Here is a 21761-nt window from a genome sequence, read left to right as displayed (position 1 = left end):
CTGCTGAAGCTACATTCAGAACGCATGAGAACAGCCTGTTTTCATGCATGGCACATATTTGACCTACAAATGGGCAGTTTTTCATTCTTTGACATAAATACCTCCTTTATCAGTAGTGCCAGGCCAGTTTTTGATGTTTTGACTAAAAATTCTACTGGCTTCTTAGCTTCACACTGCATGCCTTGATATTTTGAATGGTTCCCATCTCTGTCCGGTGCCATTACCTCTCGATACTGTTGAAAACAGCTTTGATCTGATATTGTTACTGTCACACACTGAGTGGGTGCCTGTTGTAGGGTACAATAGTAAGTGAAAGGCTTTTTAATCACTGTAGCAGAAGAGTTGCTGGCATCATTTGTCACGTGTACCTAGGAAACAAAAAGTGAATTGATTCATTACTTCGTTACTGGATATGTATTTTCCAAAATACATGCAGTAGTTTTGCTGGTTATAATGCTTACAGTGAACTTGGAGAAACTGGCCGTTGTTGCTGTGCTTTGATGTTTTGTTTATTGCAGGAGAAAAAAGGACGGAAAATGGAGAAAGAGCCGGGGGAGAGAAAAAGAGAGAGTAAAGGAGGAAGAAGGGAGACAGGAAGGAAGGAAGGAAGAAAAGAAGTTTTGTACCCTTCCATAGAGAAATGGATAGACAGACCGTGGTGTGTGTCTACAGCTTAGTAGCAAAATAAACCAATTAGATGTATCATTATCCATGAGGATGCTGGCGAGGAGAGCAGAAAGAATGATATGGCTTATGTAAATTTTGTAAACACAGGAAACATTTATGTGTGTTGTTGGTACACAGAAAATGTGATGAAAATAGAAAAACAGAGGTGAGCTGGATACATGCCCTCTTCGATATTAGCTATGCTTCCGGAGCATACATCTGTATCCTCGGGGAAAAATGAGAGGGACTAGAATTGAGGACAGGCTGTCAACTGCATCTGCAATATTGTGAAACTCAAAACAAATAAGGACAGGCCAGCAGATAGCGTGGCGGTTAAGGTGCTAGGCTCCCTCATAGCTGACCATGGCTCGAGTCCCTGCCCTGGTGGCTTGAAACTCACTCTGGGTTTATGTGTGTGCGTGCTCAAAAATCTTAAGAGGAGAATTGAGGAGAAGAGACTGTGGCATGGCCATCCCCCAGGGTGTGATTTCTTGCTTTCTATTTTATTATCTTTCTCTGTCTCTCTGACGAGTACATGCGCTATAGCAAAAATTTCTCCAAACCAAAAAAAAGAAAGAAAGAAAGAGAAAAAGAAAGAACGAGCATGAAAACATGTTATTGGGTTGTCAGAAAAGTCATGATGTATTTTTTTCTATTTTTTTTTGAAATTTTTTGAATGTTTTAATCCTATTTTTTAAAATTTTTTATTTATGTTATTTTATACATTCAAACACATTATTTAGCTTACAAAATAAATACTTCAACAGGTGAACATTTCTCCCTAGTCCAGTTGATGAAACTATAAAATATCTTCAACAGATAATACCACATTTCTTTGTCCCATTAATGCTTCGATGTATTTTTTTCTATGCAAACGTGCATCATGACTTTGCTGACAACCCAATAATATTCACTAGTGCTGGATGATAGGTACCTGGATGTTAGTTACAGTACTTGAATTTTTATGGTTCAGTATTTAAGAGTAAAAAGAATGGGGTGATCATCTGTGTACGTCTTTTATGCCTAGAAAAAGAATATTATCAAGTAAACGGAATTTTCTTAAAAATACACATGCTAGCTGTTAATCCTTTTAAAACCTTTCGATAGTCTCACATTCTACACATTCCCAGAGTGACAGTAGCTAAGGTGTATGCTCATTGAGTTGATTATTTTTTAACAGTTATTTTAGGAGAATTAACATAATTGAAACTACACTCAGCATAGATTTCAATATCATCACTAAGAAAGTAGATATTACACATTTGTTTAAAAACATATTCCAACACAGCGCCTCTAGTTAGAGATCATTTTTTAAAAGCCAGTGAATAAATGCAGTTTATTTATCGAGATGAGGCACTAAGGAGGAGAGGGGCAGACAAAACATGGCTTCATAGTCCTCGACCTTCAACCTTCGATGGAAGGCTCTGCATATTCTCCAGAGACTATTTCCTTCCATCACTCCACAACGAACAATCTGGACTACCAAGGCTAGGAAGGACTTCCCAGAAGGGATCGAGCTCTCTTTGAACCGTGTAGGAAATTGCCAACTGAATAGACAGGGACTGGTATGCACAACTTTGTGATTAATAACAACCACAAAAACAACCAGGATGTGGGTGGTCCTATCTTGATACTGCATGCTTTCTCTTCTCTTCCTTCATCCTATACTCACTTTCTTTTTCAACCTGTTCCCATATGAAGGTAAATCACTGTGGTGTCTTTTGCAGGAGAGGAGAGTGGTCAGGAAAACCATGATATGAGCACTGTGTGATGTTTGTTTTTGTGAGCTGAAGGTGGGGAAAGAGGACCCTGGTTAACTGATACATAAAGGGTGTGGGGGACTCTAAAGACTGAGGAAAACTGTATGTTTTGTGATTCGTAGAAAACTAGATAGAACTAGTATACTCTAACCATTTATATGCCCATTCTTCTGAATTTGGCAAAGGCAGTTATGGTGTAAGTTTAAGATGAGAAAGTGCACAAAATTGTTTACTCAAATTGTAACTTTGGAGTGGAACAATCTCCATTAATGGGTATCCATCTAGAACATGATTAGATGTAGATAACTAAGACCAAAGGAAAAAACTGAGTAAGACCAAGAAGTAGATTTTTTTCTTTTTCTTTTTTCCAGATGGATTTTTTTGCTATAAGGCACATGCAGAGAGACAGAGACAGACAGACAGACAGACAAAAAGCGAGAAATCACCACTCAAGGGGGATGGCCACACTCCAATTCCTTCTCCTCCATTCTCCTCTTGGGATTTTGGGTGCACACACATGCGCCTGGTGTGTTTCTAGCTGCCGGTCAACTATGGTCAGCCATGCAAGAGTCCAACAACATAACCATTGCACAACCTGCTGGTCCCAAGAAATAAATTTTTGATATAGATATTATTAATAACTTTCTGTAATACAATAGATTTCAAGGTCTTACACAATTTCCACATATTACACTAAAATATTTTAATGCAATTGTCCAAGTTCATTCAAAACTTCTGTTGAATTGGACTTCATTATTCTTCTTTGAGAATAATGTCCTAGGAAGCCATTTAATTTATTTATATTTCAGCATTTTAGCACCTGTGCTAAAAAAATGAGATTATAGGATGTAAACATAGTTCTATGGTCAAGTTCATCAACACGCCAGTCCCTTCTCCATTTTCCTCTTGGGATTTTTTTTCCAACTTTTTTATTTTTAAATTTTCTAAAACTTTTTTATTATTATCATAATCTTGTTTATGTTACATTGATTCACATATAACCTCTCAGGATTTGGGGCATGCATGCACTCACACCCGACGTGAGTTTTAAGCCACCAAATTTGGCACTTGAACCACAGTTGGCCATTTGGAAGTCCAGAGCCTTAACCAATATGCCAACTGCTAGCTCCCCTTTTGCTCTGAAAATTATTAGTATTTACAAGTCCCGTAGGATTGGCCATTTGATGGTAGGACATGGGAGGCATCTATAGATGTTTTAATGTCATTTTTATTGTTGAGTAATCAAGTCTCCAGATCCTTTTAAGGCCACTTTTAAGAGCTGCCCATGGTCTTTGTAGGAAGTAGACATGGGCATCTTTCTCCAGTAGATTTGGCCCAGTCCTGAGGCTCATGGTTTGGTGAGCCAAGTGCAGACCAAATTTCAGTCCTCACCTGGCCCTTTAAACCAGGGACTTTTGTTTGAGATATGAGGTGCTGAATTATACATGACAACGCTTGTTATTCTCTGCAAAAGCCATGATGGCTTATAGAGCCCTCCACTTCACTAGCAAAAGGAGCACACACCTGACTATAAAGGCAATGACCATGGGCACGCGCGTTGGATATTGGCGCGTTCACTGATCTCCTGGTTTACAGGACTCTGAGTACAGAAGCAACTATAAAACTAGGAAACGAAGATCCTGCACTTTGCAGACTGAACTTGAAGCAAAGATGAACAGCAAGACTGAAGACTGTGCCATCGGTACATCAGCTCCCATAGATGAAAGTACACGGGCCACGGCAGGACCCAGAACAGAACAGAATCAAGGGCTAGCACAGATTCGGGGCCTATGTCCGTGAGTGCATAACTGGCTTCACAGTTAAAACCAGATCATATCAGGACCAGCAGGTGGCATGGTGGTTAAGGCGTTGGGCATTCCCACATGGCCGACCACGGTTCAAGTCCTGGACCTGGTGGCTTGCTTTCTCATTTCCTCTCTCTCTCTCTCTGTCTCTCTTTGGTCAAATTAAAATAATAAACAGATGAATAAATTTAAAAATTAAATAAATAATTCTAAAAAAAACACGATCATATCTCTACTGCTTGAGGGGGGGGATGTGATTAAAGACTCCCTTTTCAGACTATTAGGACTGAAGTCTCCATTCTAAGGGGTACATATAGATAAGATTTACATATAGTCTATGAACCTTATGGCAAGAAGTTTAGCAGTCGGGTTTGGCATACATCTAGAAGTAGAGTCTTCATAATTCAGGGATTAGGACACAATTAAGACAGCATGGCAACATTACTTATTTGATTTTCTATATGGCATTGGAAACTATCTGGTTTAAGGTTCTGCTTCTCCTGGCAATACGTTCCTCCTATCTGAGTGTCAATTAGCCATCTCAGTGTGCGTTCTCCTGGGAACAGGAAGCTCTCCATATTTCAGGAAGCTTGATACTTTTGGGTAGCTTTAGTTCCTAGAGAGAACTGTATTCATGCCAGCCCTGTAGCTCACTGGTTTAAACATTGCAAGAGGGAGCCAGGTTCATTGAGATGGAGAAATGGAGGGAAGGAACATGGCATGACCCTGTCCCATTGGTCCCACCGGGTACTTCTTTCTCTGGCAAGTGCACTTGACCTCTGGCTTAAAAATAATAACGATATTTATGCACAAATTAAATCTCTTTCCTTGTAAGGTCCATCTGGCCCTGCTTCTGCTTTCTGGACAAACCTAAAACAAACTGCTTTCTCTTTTATGTGACGGTGCTTCGAATATATATATAAAATATATATATATGAAACAGTATAGTTTTCCTGCTTCTAGACTGAGAAAATAGTAAACTAGACAATGATATGACAAATAAAAAGGAAAAAAAGGAAGTAGAGAGATTATTTCAAGTCTTTGTTTTTGGAGACATTTGGACCCCTTGCTAAGAATTTATTTGTGTAGAAAAATAACTCTCTCTTTGTGACTTAATAACCACATGTGAGCGAATACATCTTGCAAATACAGGAACGCAATGCAAAGGCGGAAGAACCGATGACCTCACCTCCCTTCCTCTGACCTTCCAGTCCACCGTGAAATAGATGGGGAAACGGTAGGGCTTAGGCGCATGCTTCTCTAAGGATACGTTTATAGCTTGAAGTACTCATCTTGGGTTTTTCCCGCAACAGACTTTTGTTGGAAATTACAGAATTTGGTACAAGTCTTTAATAATTTGATATCAATAATTGTGTAGCTGTGGGTGGGAGGAGAGTGTCTTGCAGTCTTTTATATTTCAGACGCTGTTTCAAAATACTAGCTTCAAGTTTTACTAACATTAAAATCTATTTAGGAATAAACTTAGAAAGCGTCCATAAAATACATGTAATTCCAAGAAGAGAGATCAATCTAAGTAACCTTTCTATATTGCTTTTATGTCACCGTTCTATTTATTATTACACACAGGAAAATATTCACAGGGTTGTACATTTCAGATAGAAATCATTTCAACTTCCAGTGCCAGAAAACCCAAACATCTAGTGGTTTGAACAAGAGAACTTTATTATTTTCACCTGAAGGAATGTCTGGCTATAAATGTTACTGCTATCTTCAACAATGCCATTAAAATTCAGGCTTTCCCCCCTAGCCTTTAGTTCTTCTGTGTCTAGCCTCTTGCCTCAACATCACGGAATGACTGCCACAGCTCGGGATATCACATTACACACAAAGATAGCAATGACAGTGTGGAGAAGGTAGAGGGTTCCCTGTGGCCTGCATGATGAGAGCATGTCTCACATCTGTCTTGTGGTAGAAATAAAAATATCTTACTTGATACCTTCAAATCGACTTAGCTGAACGTCTTATGGGATAGAACTTATTAACTTGGCCACAGCATAATGGCAAGTGAAGCATTTGTTTCCCAATCATAGCTGTATTATAATTACAATGATTTAAAATATGAATAGGAGAGCCAGCAGGTGGCATGGTGGTTAAGGCACTGGAGTCCCATATGGTCAACCGGGGTCTGAGTCCCAGATCTGGTGGCTTGCTTTCTCACTTTCCCTCTCTTTCTTTCTCTCTCTGGTCAGATAAAAAACATTGACAATAATAAATTAAATTAAATATGTCTTTAAAAATAAATTAAAAATAAAATATGAACAGGAAAAGATTTTAGGAACTAGCTTGAAGTTATTACCAGTCATTGAGAAAAGTAGAATGTTGAGTTTATATATATTTTTATTTTACACCCACATATATAAACATATATATTACCTATCAATCTAGTTATTTATTAGATTTTCTAATGCGTTAAAATGTGGCTGCCTTAGTTTGATAGTTAAAACATGCATTTATGATAAAAACAGATTCATTTGAAGTCAAAGTAATTAGACTTTTGCTTGACTCACTGACTTATCTAGTACCTCATTTGATTTCTCACCCATCATGTTGAACTTAGTCAAAGCAGGAAAAGGGGGCAGAGAAGCCATGTAGGCATCTTTATGGCCCGTCTTTTAGCTAGAGTATGTACAATGTCAAAACTAAAGCCTTCCCCAGCATCCCTTGACTCAAACGTGATTATATTGATTTATTCAAAAATCTATGCTGCAAATCATATTTAAAACACAGAATGCAGTTAGTATTGACCTGGAAACATGGTGATTAGTTTGTCTGGTTTCGTGATCTCCTTCCTAATTCTCTTCCTATGTTCTTGGCTACTCTTTCCAATTATTTGATGGTGTATTCATATTTTGTCAATTTCAACCATTTTGTCTGATTCAGTATTCAGACTTTATTTTTTTCTCTGTTTCAACACTCCCTAAATTATCTAGTTCCTGCTAACTCCCAATTTCTATATACAGAATAAAGAATGTCCTTAAACTTAGACGCATTTACTCAGCTGCCCATTCTCTCTTGGGTGCTAAAACTTAGCACCCCTCAGATCGAATTTATGAAATACCTCAAACTTGCAGGGTTTCCTTTTGTTTTCATTTTTTTCCCAAATGCATCTCTACCCTTTTTCTTTTTTTTTTTTAGCAAAACATTGATGTCATCCTTACATTTCTTCTTTCTCTCTGTCTCTCAATACAACTGAATCCATAGACCAGTCTTTTCAGCTTGTTCTAGAGATACCTCAGATCTGACCACTTTTCACCATATCCAAAATGATTTCATCTTTCTTTATGGCCAATTTAGAGAACCTCTAACTTGTCCTGGTCTGGAGCTTGCTCTTCTTGATAGAATTCTTCAAGTGGCTCTTTCATTCTAGAAGTCAGAGCAGTCATTCCTTGAGTGAAAACACTCCAGGGTGACATCTATGACACTGAGTGGAGCCCAGAGCCCTTACCAAGACTTCCCATCCCTGCACGATCTGGAGAGCTACTCCGTGTTAACTCTGCAACGCCATCTCAGGCGGGTGTTGCAGACTGGGCTGGAGGGAGTTTGGAGCTCATTCCAGGTGCAATGGAAAACCTTTAAAGAATTTAAAGCAGGCATGTGATAGAGATGATTTTATTTGCAAAGATTATCAGGGACTAAGACCAAGGACCAGTGTGGGTTGCATTGCGAGTTAGGCTAGCACCTTCTCAGTCCTGGCATCATATCACCAACCCCTAGTGGAGCGGTGCACAGGCTGTACAATGCCTGATGAGAATATCGTAGAGGGAGATGAACAGATTAGAGAACAGGCATGAGTTTTTGTCTGAGAGCACATGCATTCACCAGAAGGAGAGAGGGTAAGAGGGAAAATGAGAAATCACCCCCTAGGGGGGAATGGCCACACCACCATCCCTTCTCCTCCATTGTCCTCCCTGAATCTTGGGCACACATGCGTATACGCCCACATGGCATGATTTTGAAGCCACTGGGCCCAGGGCTTGAACTGCAGTCAGACATATGGGAGTCCAGCGAGGTAACTGCTACGCTATCTGCTGGCCCGAGGATCCATAATAACCTCTACGGTCCTCTCCCAGCTTCAGTCAGGCAATATGACAATTTGAAGCTTGACGCTAAATAAGGGTAAGTCAGAGTCTTGTGTGAAACTCTTCACAAACTTCTCATCAATTTTCAAAATAAACGTAGGAAAGTCCTCAAATTCAATTAGCCTTGTATTTGGGCAGCAGACATGCCGAGAACTTTAGCTTGCAGCCAGGGCCATTAATCCAATAAACATGCCATCATACTTGGAAGTGATACAATTAAGCTCCCTAAAATCAATATAAAGTGCAAAGATCATTTAAATATTTTAAAGTCACAGACATTAATATTCTACTATGTTCTTGGCTACTCTTTCCAATTATTTGATGGTGTATTCATATTTTGTCAATTTCAACCATTTTGTCTGATTCAGTATTCAGACTTTATTTTTTTCTCTGTTTCAACACTCCCTAAATTATCTAGTTCCTGCTAACTCCCAATTTCTATATACAGAATAAAGAATGTCCTTAAACTTAGACGCATTTACTCAGCTGCCCATTCTCTCTTGGGTGCTAAAACTTAGCACCCCTCAGATCGAATTTATGAAATACCTCAAACTTGCAGGGTTTCCTTTTGTTTTCATTTTTTTCCCAAATGCATCTCTACCCTTTTTCTTTTTTTTTTTTAGCAAAACATTGATGTCATCCTTACATTTCTTCTTTCTCTCTGTCTCTCAATACAACTGAATCCATAGACCAGTCTTTTCAGCTTGTTCTAGAGATACCTCAGATCTGACCACTTTTCACCATATCCAAAATGATTTCATCTTTCTTTATGGCCAATTTAGAGAACCTCTAACTTGTCCTGGTCTGGAGCTTGCTCTTCTTGATAGAATTCTTCAAGTGGCTCTTTCATTCTAGAAGTCAGAGCAGTCATTCCTTGAGTGAAAACACTCCAGGGTGACATCTATGACACTGAGTGGAGCCCAGAGCCCTTACCAAGACTTCCCATCCCTGCACGATCTGGAGAGCTACTCCGTGTTAACTCTGCAACGCCATCTCAGGCGGGTGTTGCAGACTGGGCTGGAGGGAGTTTGGAGCTCATTCCAGGTGCAATGGAAAACCTTTAAAGAATTTAAAGCAGGCATGTGATAGAGATGATTTTATTTGCAAAGATTATCAGGGACTAAGACCAAGGACCAGTGTGGGTTGCATTGCGAGTTAGGCTAGCACCTTCTCAGTCCTGGCATCATATCACCAACCCCTAGTGGAGCGGTGCACAGGCTGTACAATGCCTGATGAGAATATCGTAGAGGGAGATGAACAGATTAGAGAACAGGCATGAGTTTTTGTCTGAGAGCACATGCATTCACCAGAAGGAGAGAGGGTAAGAGGGAAAATGAGAAATCACCCCCTAGGGGGGAATGGCCACACCACCATCCCTTCTCCTCCATTGTCCTCCCTGAATCTTGGGCACACATGCGTATACGCCCACATGGCATGATTTTGAAGCCACTGGGCCCAGGGCTTGAACTGCAGTCAGACATATGGGAGTCCAGCGAGGTAACTGCTACGCTATCTGCTGGCCCGAGGATCCATAATAACCTCTACGGTCCTCTCCCAGCTTCAGTCAGGCAATATGACAATTTGAAGCTTGACGCTAAATAAGGGTAAGTCAGAGTCTTGTGTGAAACTCTTCACAAACTTCTCATCAATTTTCAAAATAAACGTAGGAAAGTCCTCAAATTCAAGTAGCCTTGTATTTTGGCAGCAGACATGCCGAGAACTTTAGCTTGCAGCCAGGGCCATTAATCCAATAAACATGCCATCATACTTGGAAGTGATACAATTAAGCTCCCTAAAATCAATATAAAGTGCAAAGATCATTTAAATATTTTAAAGTCACAGACATTAATATTCTACAAGGTGGCCGAATAATGTAACCCCCGGAGATGACTGTGTGCACTATCTCAGGGATACAAATGTTTTTTTCATTGAGCCTGTGTACAAAGGTAATTCAAAGATGTAGGGCGACTCATAAGGCCAGTTTAAAAGTTCATGTTGGATCCCACGTGGCCAACTGCACAGTTCAAATCTCTGGACACAGTGGCTTAGGGGACACACCAGGTGTGTATGTGTGCGTGTGTGTATGTGTGTGTGTGTGACCTGTATCTCCCTCATCTGAGTACTAGTATGAGTACTAGTACTCATGTATGCTAGTATGAGTACTTGCTTACAGAACTTAAGGTTTGGCTTTGAAAGAGGCTTTCTTCAGATATAAAGATTTGGACCAAAGTCTACGCTTCCTAACGGGCAGTAAGAGATAAAGCCGTACAAGCTTCTCTTTTGTGCCAAGTCAGTGTCTATCAATGACCTGTTGGTTTGGGTGGTTCCCGAGGGCTGATCTGGAGTTACAATCGTGGGAACCGAGACGCTTGCCTTGAAGTATTGGAGGCTGCAGGCCGGGAGGGTGTGGCTATGCCGAGCCATATTCTACCCAGAGTTGAAACCCTGACTTTCTGCAGGAGATAAAAGTGACGTAAAGGAACTGAGAGACCTGGACTGGCTTAGGAAACCTCATCAATGAACTTTGCTGCGTGATCTCAATAGAGAAAAAGCTGTGGCTTTGGGCTCTTTGGAGACTTGAATAGGTAAAAATATTTTTCTACAACTTACCCGCTTGTCCTGGTGGAAGAGTTCAAGTCACTTCTTTACAGAGAGAGCACGTGGTATAGTAAACCGCGCCGGTCATGGAGACCAGTTGTAATCCTTAGGTTTAGATTTCGGACAGGAAACTACATTTCTTCACCTCTGTTCTCACTTGAAAAGTGGGACGCGTACAAAGATGAAAGTTTGGCATGGTAGTTGAAGCAGCTGCATCCCACACATGCGCTCACATCCTGAACCTGGGGGCTCAAACAACACTCCAGGCATTTGTGCGCATGTGTCCAAAATCCAGAAAGGAGGGAGAAATGGAAAAGGGAAATGGAAGAGATTGCGTGTGACCATTCCCCGTGGGTAGGTTCTCTCTCTCTCTTTCTCTCCTATCTCTTGCTCCAGTGAGCACACATGCCCTCAGGACAAATTTTTAAAAAACAAAGGAAAAAAAATTTTAAAAGGAAGGAGTTAATAGTAAATCAATGCTTGCTTTTTCTCTCTCCCCTTTCTTGTTCTCCTTTTCCTCTTCTTGGTCTTTGCCTTTCTCATCTTCTGTGCCTTTCTGTATCTACCCCCATCTCCTCTGTGCCTGAGAGGTTAACAGGGAAGGTCCATCTCCATGTGAATGGGAACATAGCTCTCTCTGTTAGAGGTCAGACAAAATGACCGCGGTCTCTCCTAATCCTGAGAGTCTGTCCAATGATCCACGAAAGCTTTAGGCTAAGGAAGCATTTAGATAAATAGTCGACTGCCTAACGTGTGAATGTATTTAGATCTGACTACTCACTGTCACTTTCAAACTGAATATCCACGAAAGGATGACCTAGAAACAGAGAAAAGCCTCCTGGCATTTCGATGCATATCACATATGCGTAATTGATTCCTTAGAAGGTTAAATACCCTTAGCGTATGCACGGACAGTGATATGCCCATGACGAGTGTGGAATAATTATGCCAGAGGCTTTGTTTTCTATCATTCTACAGTAAATGTCATGTTTCTTCTTTAGGATTTCAGGACTGGTATTCAGAAGAGCATATGTTTCCGAGCAGATAGCTGAGCCAGAGGAGCTTCTCTTTCTCACACAGAAGGCCCATTCATAGAGTGGGTCCACTAAGCTTTATGAAGCACAGAGTGCCACTAAATTGTCTGTGGAATTGAAATGCAATTACATTTTGAGGACAAGTTCTAAATATAAACAGAAAGGCTAAACACATGGCTTTTTATTTTTTTTACTCCCCTCCCCCCCCCCCGCAGGGTACTTGCAAAAAAAAAAATAATAATTAACTGTCCCTGTCACACTAGAATCCTTCATTGAAACAAAGGTCAGAACACTTGGTGAATCCTTCTGCATCTTTTTCAGAGGCTTTTAGTTCTGAAGGACTGGTCTTTTATCTTATGTCCAATTATAAAGATACTAAGGAAATTCATTAAGAAGCAAGTTGCTGATGAGATAGGAGTTAGACCTCACTTAATAGATAGACGGGATAAGGGCCCAAAAGGACCCAAAAGGAAGTCGCCGTGTTTTTCTTTTTCGTGAAGTCTCTGTGTTTTCCCTCTATGGTCTGATTAATGCACAATGCACGCCCCTTTTACATGTCTCTAAAGGACTTATGACTCCTTGCTAATAAGGTAGGAGACAAGGACACTGAGTGCACAGACAGGCTAAGACTCAAGATGGAGTCACAGTGGCTAAGTTTTTGCAGCCAAAAGTTGGTCGCACTGAGACTGACAGTAACTGTCGCGACAGGGGCAACAGAGCAACAGTTCCTATTTAGTAACTGTATTCTAGCCAGAAGTACAGAACCCTATGGTCTGCTAACCCCACAAGAAAATAGCATAATAAGTCACTCAGACTACCATGCAACCATTTTCTAAAACCCACTTCCTTATCAGAAAGCCAAGTGATAAAAACTCACCTCCAGCCACTCTTTGGCAACCTATTCAGGCCCCCTTCCACTATGCTGGAAACTTTTCCTGCTTTTCTAATAATAAACTCTGCTCTTCTTTCCTCTTTTGTGTCCGCGTCTCTAATTCTTCATGAGCGCAGGACGAGAACCAACGTGGGTGTTGCGTCTGATCACCCAGCACTCCCACCTCTCTGTGAAATGTGCAGAATGAAATACCAGTGTATGTGCCTTAAATAGGAAAAAAAAAAAGTCGGTAAGATGTTGCATAAGATATATAAGTAAGGCGTAAAAACTGTGACGTCTGAGTAATTATAACAAAAGATTCAAGTGATCTTTTCCTCTTTTGTGAAAGAAGGAAATGCAAACTGCATGGCGTGCACAAGGGTCTGTTGGTATTTATTGTTGGCTTAATATATTATTACACAATCTTTTTAAAGGTATGTTATATTTCCTCCATTTTAAAACTGGGAAGGGCAAAGTAACACACACAGTAAAGAGAAAGCACAAACAAAAACGATGTAATGTAAATATATAGAGAGTGTCTGGTCTCTGTAGCAGAAACTGAAAGATTGGAAGGTAAAGCAGTGACTGCAGGTACTGGAGACCGAACAGCAGGGAGTGAAAAGTAGGGAATGTGAGGGAGAGGATTAGGGGGAAAATACTTAGCAGACAAAAATGAAACGTTGTCTGTCAATAATGTATATGATAATGTCTGCTTGACGAACATGAGCTGTCTTCATGCTGAGAAAAACCCTGTTGTACCAGGTAAAGATGTACAGTGATTAAACATAAATTTAAAAAAAGAAAGAATGAAACCCAGCAATAATAATAGAAGCAAATATATTTAGGTTGAAGGATGTATTTCACAGTATTCTTTTTAGAGTCTCATGCTCTACCCACTGAGCTAGCTGGGCTACGGCCCCACAATGTGCTTTTAAATAATTTGGATACGTGCAGCATGCAATACTCAGCTAAAACATAAATCCTTAGTGGGCCTGAAAATAGGAGATGGACAAAGGTATATCAGATAAATAGAAACAAGACTTATATAGTTGTAGCTATATAAGCAATGAGAAACTGACCTCAAGGACGAAATGCAATGTTTATTCTCTCTCATTCCAATTCCTGTTTTCCCATTCATTCTCTGAGCTCAGTCTTTCCAAACATATGCTCCTAACCTCCCAGGACTTGCGATAAGTCCTCTTCATTTTTGTCTTATTTCAAACTCACCATTTTCAAAGCTTAGGTTTTGTGTTTCAACTCTGGCAGTATTAACTACCTGTATGCCATGGCTTTGACATTTACATGCTGAGTCTTATGTTGTTTATAATTGTGTATTTCTCTAGTTAAATTATAATTTTCCTAGAGTCAAAGACTATGTTTTCTTCTGGAACAACCCCTGAACAACCACCAGGTAGGAGAACCATGTCACCTGGCATTATCGCATAATAGAAAGTCAATAAACATGTTAGCAGTCCAACTGAAAAATGGCTTGTGAAAGCACATTATAAGTTTTTTACAGGATGCTTGAGTTCTTTGCCAATCCTATGCATTTGCATTTTCTAAGCAATCTCTCAGCCAAAATTTTAAAATGGAGCAACACAGAGACGTGCATTATGGTTAGAGAGTAACTCGAAGCTGTGCCAAGTTGGCAAGCCTGAGACCACAGGACCAGTAAATGGGTGTCCCTCTCTGTACTCTGTTGGAAATTCTCACAGGCTCAGGATGGTCTTCTTTAAGGAAGGACAGGGATTGCATCTAATAAACTGTGTTGTATTCCTGGACCAAAGTGCAATACGTGCTATACAGTCAGTAAACCACTCTGCAAAGGTGAGGAAGGTAACTGTTAGTCTAGGGCAATCTAATTCACTCCCATGGCTTTGCAACAATGTGTAATGGAAGGTTTTCTAGTGCGGTTCTTCAGCCTTGCCTTTCAAAGGGAATGAGGGATTTGGAGGGTAGAAAAGCCAGCGTAGCTGAGGCAGGATGCAGATCTAGCAGAGCAGTTGGGGCTCTGGAGGTAAGGGCTGACTGGAGCAAAACTGAGCGAAGTGGACAGATTCTGCGGGTTGATGGTGGACTATGGAGACAGCAGTAAGTTTAAAGGAAGATGTGGAAACTCATGGGAAGGTTTTCAGTGCTTGCCTTACTGGTCATAGAGGAGTGGGTAGAGTTCTTCCTTTTTTATGGCATGCAAAATAGGCTATCTGCTGCACACCTTTCAAACATACTCTTTTTCAAATAGGCACTATAGGGCTGGCAGGGGCGTGGTGGCTAAGGGCGCTGGACTCCCACATGGCCAACTATGGTTCAAGTCCCAGACCTGGCAGCTTGTTTTCTCACTTTCATTCTCTCTCTCTCTCTCCCTCCCCCATTCTGTCCCTCTCTGGTCAAATTAAAATAAATAAATAAATAAAGCTAACTAAAACTAATTTTTAATAAAATAGGCACTATATAAAGCCTATGGTGTAAAATTAAGAGTACAGTAGGGTATATGGTAAAAATAGGAGTTTCTCTTACCTATTCCATTTATTTTTAGGTATATATAACTCTTTCATTTGTTTATATATATTTCAAATAATTCATATAATAACATACAATATTGAAACCTGCCTTATTTATTTAAAGACATGTCCTATAGTTTTTTTCTATTTTTATTTTGTTATCAGTCTAGCCGTGGGCCAGCCTGGGGCACAGTGCTTAAGGTGCTGGACTTCCACATGAATGACTGCAATTAGTCTTGGACCTGGCAACTTGCTTTCTCATTTTCCCTCTCTCTCTCTCTCTGTCTCTCTCTCGTGAGCACACGTGCCCTCTAGAGAATTTTAAAATAATAATAAGAAATGAAATGAAATAAATAACTTAAAAATCCCAGCCTCGAATAGGGTCAGAATACTCAGTGTCCAGCAAGAGTTTCATGTGTGAATAAATGAATGATTTCACAAGAGTTCCTAATTTATCCTTAACCTGAACGTCGCCCACCGACAAGTTTTACAGAAGCTTTATCTTGATTCATCTCCAACAGGCATCTTTTTCTTTCCTATAAACTTTGTATTCATCCTTCAAAGTAACTCTCAAAAAACGCACCCCGCATGAACCTTCTTTGAATAAAACTGTGTCTCTCCTCCAGGGGTTATCTCTAAGCACTTTATAATAGCTATTATAGTTAATGCCCCTCTAATTCTTGTTTATTAATATAATACCCATAGAGCTATGGCCAATAATAATTAACACTGAGTACTGACGTATGCAAGACACGTTACTAAGCACATGGTATACGTGGTCTCCTTAATCCTGACAACACCTCTATAGCGTATGTAACCTTGTTAGGCTCGTACCACTGCCTGTCAGTGCCTTGCCATCATGCCCTTTCTTCACCTCAGTTTTGAGCAGCAAGGTCTCCAAAGTCATCTCTGGAGAGTGTGCTTAGCTCAAGTGTTTAGGTCAGAAGTTGCCCCCCCCCCCCCCCCAGTGATCTTTGGCCAATGAGGTGTACACACTGGTAGACAAACACTCCTGCTTTCTCTTCCTTACGTAGAAAGATTTTGAACTGTGTCCTGCACAGTCACTTCTCAGATTCCTGTGTGATCCATCCATCCCCAGTTGGCAATAAGGATAGACCTCTGCCCTCCCTTTTTTTTTTTTTTTTTTTTTTAGTTTTATGTGTTTGGTGTTTGGTTTTTGGTTTTTGCCATAAAATGCATGAGCTCATCAGAGAAAGAAAGGGAAAATACCTTCTCCTCTGTTCTCCTCGCACCCAACGTGATGTTCAAGCCCCCAGCTCCAGGTCGGCCATGTGGGAGTCTGGCGCCTTAACCACCATGCCACCTCCTGGCCCAGCAATAAATCCCTTTTTAAATTACCTTGTCTTGCCTTTCCTCCCTTGCCTGTGGAAATTCCACTCTTGCTTATTACCTGGAGTCACCTCTCAAACTACTTAGACTAGGATCTTAGTCTCAATTTCTGCTTTTGGGGAAGTCAGATCTAGGGAAATGGATTGAGAGTGCTTGAGTAAATTGTTCAAGTTTACTTACAAATTTACATGGCTGATGTAGGCTACGAACCAGAAGCCATGCACAAAAGCATCCTTTACTGCCAAACACATGTAAGTGCCCCAAAGCAGACCAGTGAACACTGTGGCTCCTCCGCTGGGTGTTTTGAAATGCAAGCCAAAGTCAGAGTTTAATCCATGTTCTGCGCTAAATGCACTTTTCTGTTTTGGAGTGTCTCTTTCGCCCCACGTACATCAGGTCATGCATTTTATGCATGTGAATTCAACACCTGTGCTTATATTTTCTTATGGAAATTGTGTTTTTTTAAAAAGTTTCTCTCGTTTGCTTAGTCTCTCCGTTTCTTGTTTTCCTGCAGATAGCAACTTCATCCTTGCCAACGCCCAGGTGGCTAAGGGTTTCCCCATAGTCTACTGCTCGGATGGCTTCTGCGAACTTGCTGGATTTGCCCGGACTGAAGTCATGCAGAAGAGCTGCAGCTGCAAGTTCTTATTTGGGGTTGAAACCAATGAGCAACTGATGCTTCAGATAGAAAAATCACTGGAGGAAAAGACAGAATTCAAGGGAGAAATTATGTTCTACAAGAAGAACGGTGAGTTGGCTTCCTTCGGTCCTCACGGGAGAGTTGGACGAGGCTACCTTCTACCGTTTAGTCATTGCTTCATAACTCCCACTGAGGCTTCATGGTATTTCACATCAATATGGAAGGTCCACAAATGGTGTGGATGATGGCCTTGGGGTAGCCAGTAGAAGCATAAACTGCCTAGGAATTTAGCATTAGGAATGCAACTATTCAATATCAACACACTGGCTAAGTTAACCTAAAGTATATAGCTATTCAGTTGTGGTCATTCCTAAGATAGATATTACATATAATTGTTGTTCATAGATTAACTAACACACAATCCTTTTTCCAGGGATACGTTTTCAAGTATTGTGCGTTTAATAACTGCATCTCAATCCCAGTCATTAAGGATAGAGACTTCAGTGCTCACTGACAGAAAAAGACTAATTAATTAATTTAAAGAAATCAGCATATGCATTTTCTCTGCCCATCCCCTGGCCACAGAGCTTTTTTCACCACTCTCTTAAATTCTAAAGACAACACAGGTGACCGACCCACAGTGTCTCCGGGTAAAGTAAATTTGCCTCTGGGGAAACATTAAGCGTTTTCTTGACTGCAGTTTTGTTACTGTCTTCTAAATGGAAGGATCTAGAAGTGGAGATAGCATCTACAGCACTTGGCTCCTGTGTGGGAGGCGGTATCAGCAGTATCAGCTCTGGTAGTTGGAGTGAACCCAAGGGGCTGTATGTTGGGGAAATGCTAAATTAAAAATTAGTAAAACCATCATTTTTCCAGTAGCCAAAGCTTCTCTTTAAGAACGTGCCTACTATCTTTGAGTTACAAAACTCCTTGAGTTTCGCATCAGTGTGTGGCTACCACGCTAGAAAATATATTCTCCCCACTCTCTTTGTAGCTAGGTTGGGCAGGTGACTAAGTTTTGGGCCAATAATACGCATGAAGAAATGATATAAGCAGCTTGTGGATAGAATTCCTGAGTGAAATCATCTGCTCTCTTATTTCATCCTTCCCATCTTCCATGGTATTACGGACAGAATTGTGTCCACCCAAGCTCATGTATTGAAACCCTAAACCACAATGAGACTGCATTTACAGATAGGCCTTTAAAGAAGTAATTAAGGTTAAATAAGGCCCAAAAAGTAGAGCTCTAATTCACTATGACAAACATCCTCATGAGACAAAAGGCACCAGGTTGTGCACACAGGGGAAAGGCTTTCTGAGGACACAGGACCCAGCTATCTGCGAGCCAGTGAGAGAGGACTCAGGACAAACCGAACACGCCAGATCCTTTACTTTAGACCTTGAGCGCCCCAAACCCTCAGGAAATAGATTTATATTATTTTAGCCACCCACCCAGACTATGGTATTTTTTATAGTAATCCTAGCAAACTAATGCACATGGCTCTGAAAGTTAAGGCAGGGCTGGAAAACCAACTTCAACCATGTAGCAACCTGACTGTCACAGATCCACCTTCCCACCCAGACATACGCAAATGCTGTGCATTTCTAGCTTGTCTGAGTCACTGTATATTTAGGTCTTTCTTTTTTTCTGAGTGTAAGTTTTTTTTTAATTTTTAAAATTATTTATTATTATTTCAATTTCTTTTATACACTCAATCACGTTACTTAACTTGCAAAGTGAAAATTCCCACATGTGTACATTTCATACCATCCAGTTGACGATACTGTAAAGGTATCCCTCAACATTCAGTAACCCACTTCTTTGTCTCATAAATGCCTTCCCTCTCTATTTTTCTCTTCAATGTCCTCCCTCATTTTTTAAGTCTTTCTATAACCATACTTAAGTTGTACTCTAGTGCAGGATTTCTCAACCTTTCACTATCGACATTTTGGGCGAGTAATTCTTTCTTGAGGTAGATTGCCTTGTGCTTCCCAGATGGTTGGCGGTGTCTCTGGTCTCTATCGCTTACTCTTAGTATCTTGAGATGTTGATGTAAATATCAGTGAGAGAAAAGGGACCTGCACATAGAAACCTTTGGAAATCATTTGCCTTTGGGATACATTCCCTGGTCTTGTGGATTGGGAATACATGAGAGTCGCGGGGAATTAGCGAACCCTCCTCTGGGACAGGATACCCCAATTCGTTGGCACCAGGGACATAGCCCAGACCATTGTACCTTCTCGGGGACAACAGAAAGGCCTACACAGCAAGTCTGATACGACAAAAAAAGACTCCAGCTCTATGAAATTACACCACAATCACTGAAAAGAGGGCCTGCGGTGGAAAAAAACAGAGAATGTTGCTGAGAACGCAGACTGGCAGGGAGTAACAAACCGTCATCTGGAAGAACAAAAGGAGAAGGATATCCTTTGTCTGAAATACCTGCTGACTCCAGACTCGTCCTTCTCAGACTAGGTGTAGGTCACTCCAAATCCATTTGAGTGTCTTCTTCTTTATTTTTTTTAGGTTTTTGTCATAGGGCATGTACATTCGCTGGAGAGAGACAGAGAGAGAGAAATAGTGAGAAGGAAATGAGAATTAACCCCCCCCCCCAGAGTCATCCCCAGGCCACAATTCCTTCTCCTCCATTCTCTTTTCAGAATCTGGGGTATGCATATACACGCACCTGGCATGATGTTCAAGCCACCAGTTCCAAAACTCGAACGGCAGTCAGTGGCGAGAAGCCAGCACCTTAACCACCATACCACCTGCTGAGTGTCTGAAGCCTCTTAAAAATACCCAAACATGGCACCATTTAGAAAGGTCCAGGTCGGGACCAGCAGTTAGCATAATGGCTAAGTCGCTGAACTCCCATGTAGTCGACCACGGTTCAAGTCCCAGACCCAGTGGCTTAAACTCACGCCCAGCACATGTGCATGCATGCCCAAGATCCCGAGAGGAGAATGGAGGAGAAGGGATAGAAAGAAAGAAAGAAAGAAAGAAAGAAAGAAAGAAAGAAAGAAAGAAAGGAGGAAAAAATAGAGAAAGAAAAAGAAGAAAGAAAAAGAGAGAGAGAGAGAAAAGGAAGGAAGGAGAAGAGAGGAGAGGAGAGAAGAGAAAAAGAAAAAGTAAAAGAGAAAGAAAGAAGAATGAAGAAAGAAAGAAAGAAAGAAAGAAAGAAAGAAAGAAAGAAAGAAAGAAAGAAAGAAAGAAAGAAAGAAAAAGAAAGAAAGGTCAGTCCAGACCAAGGAGGCAAATAGAGGTATGAAAAGCAAAGGATGGAGACTTGGGAGGCTTGCTAGGCTAAAGGGACAGAGCCTGGGGGGGGGGGGGGCACACCCTGCTGAAGTTCTCAGCAGCCCAGGTTTCTGTAAGATGCCTGCAGCCTTAAACACATGGGAGAAATTTCCAAAGGCATCATTCCCACTGGGTCAGTCACGGGGAATTGTCTGACAGTCTGAGCAAACTAATTGGTCCAGTAACAAGTGATTGAGACTTGCCGTCGTCCCCAGCTAACCACTCTGTATTGTAGCTATTTGTGTTAATATCTGTCTCCATGTGCAACTGCGACCTTTGAAGGCAGAGGTTGTGAATTACTTACCCACACATCCCCACTGCCCGGAGCGTCGAGTCTCAAGCAGTGTTCATTAGGTGGGAGTTTCTTAGTAACTGTTGGCTGTAGGGAATTGAAATGGATTATTAGAGGCACCTATGGATACGTAGCAGGGTGTCCGGATTTCTGGTTTTTAAAAATATGCTTATGACCCTGAGCATCTTTCTTCAAGGATCATTTTCTCTTAATATGCTTTAGAAAGTAGCTATTTGTCTTTCATCTTCTTGAGGCACATTTCAACACTCAGAGACTGAGCTGCTTTGCCCAATGGCTGCTCCAGGCTGCTCTTGTGACCTCAGAGAAAGAATGGGGATGAGGCCACCCTTCCTTTCTTACCAGGTCTGTGATTCTAATGATCCAGTCCAAGCCTGGTGAAGTGGAGCAGAGTGCACTTCAGGTTTAGGATGTCTAATAAGACTTACCATGAAGGGGGCCAGCAGGTGGCATGGTGGTAAAGGCACTGTACTGGACACTCCCATGTGACTGACAATGGTTCGAGTCCCGGACCTGGTGGCTTGCTTTCTGACTCCCCCTGTCCCTGCCTTTCTGTGTCTCTCTCTGGTCAAATTAAAATAAATGAATAAGTAAGTAAAATAAAATAAATAAATCTTAAAAAAAAAAAAAAGACTCGCCATGAAAGAAGACATGCTCAAATCAGAATGGCAAATACAACTGTGGGCTGAGTCCAAAGGAAAGTTAAAGTAGGGAATCCTTCCTCTGGCAGAAGCCCAGTCCCCCGTCTTGCCTATGTTTTGAAATCTAACTGTCTACTGTCTACTCTACCTAAAGGCAGCCCCTTCTTTCATAATGCCCTGAAGGAAT

General features: G+C 41.0%; 1 protein-coding gene across 1 annotated transcript in view; it reads left to right on the top strand.

Annotated features, from left to right (window-relative positions):
* The window catches only part of KCNH8 (potassium voltage-gated channel subfamily H member 8), a 303346-nt gene that overhangs the window by 83547 nt on the left and 198038 nt on the right, over window positions 1-21761 (top strand). Inside the window, exon 3 of the mRNA XM_006161869.1 lies at window positions 17200-17433. Coding sequence (XP_006161931.1) covers window positions 17200-17433 — 234 coding nt within the window. The remainder of the gene's footprint in view (window positions 1-17199; window positions 17434-21761) is intronic.

Source organism: Tupaia chinensis, unplaced genomic scaffold (genome assembly GCF_000334495.1).
Source record: "Tupaia chinensis unplaced genomic scaffold, TupChi_1.0 Scaffold139389_1, whole genome shotgun sequence".
Lineage (NCBI taxonomy): Eukaryota > Metazoa > Chordata > Mammalia > Scandentia > Tupaiidae > Tupaia > Tupaia belangeri.
The sequence above is the reverse complement of the archived record's forward strand: the minus strand, read 5'-3'. Positions and strand labels throughout refer to the sequence as shown.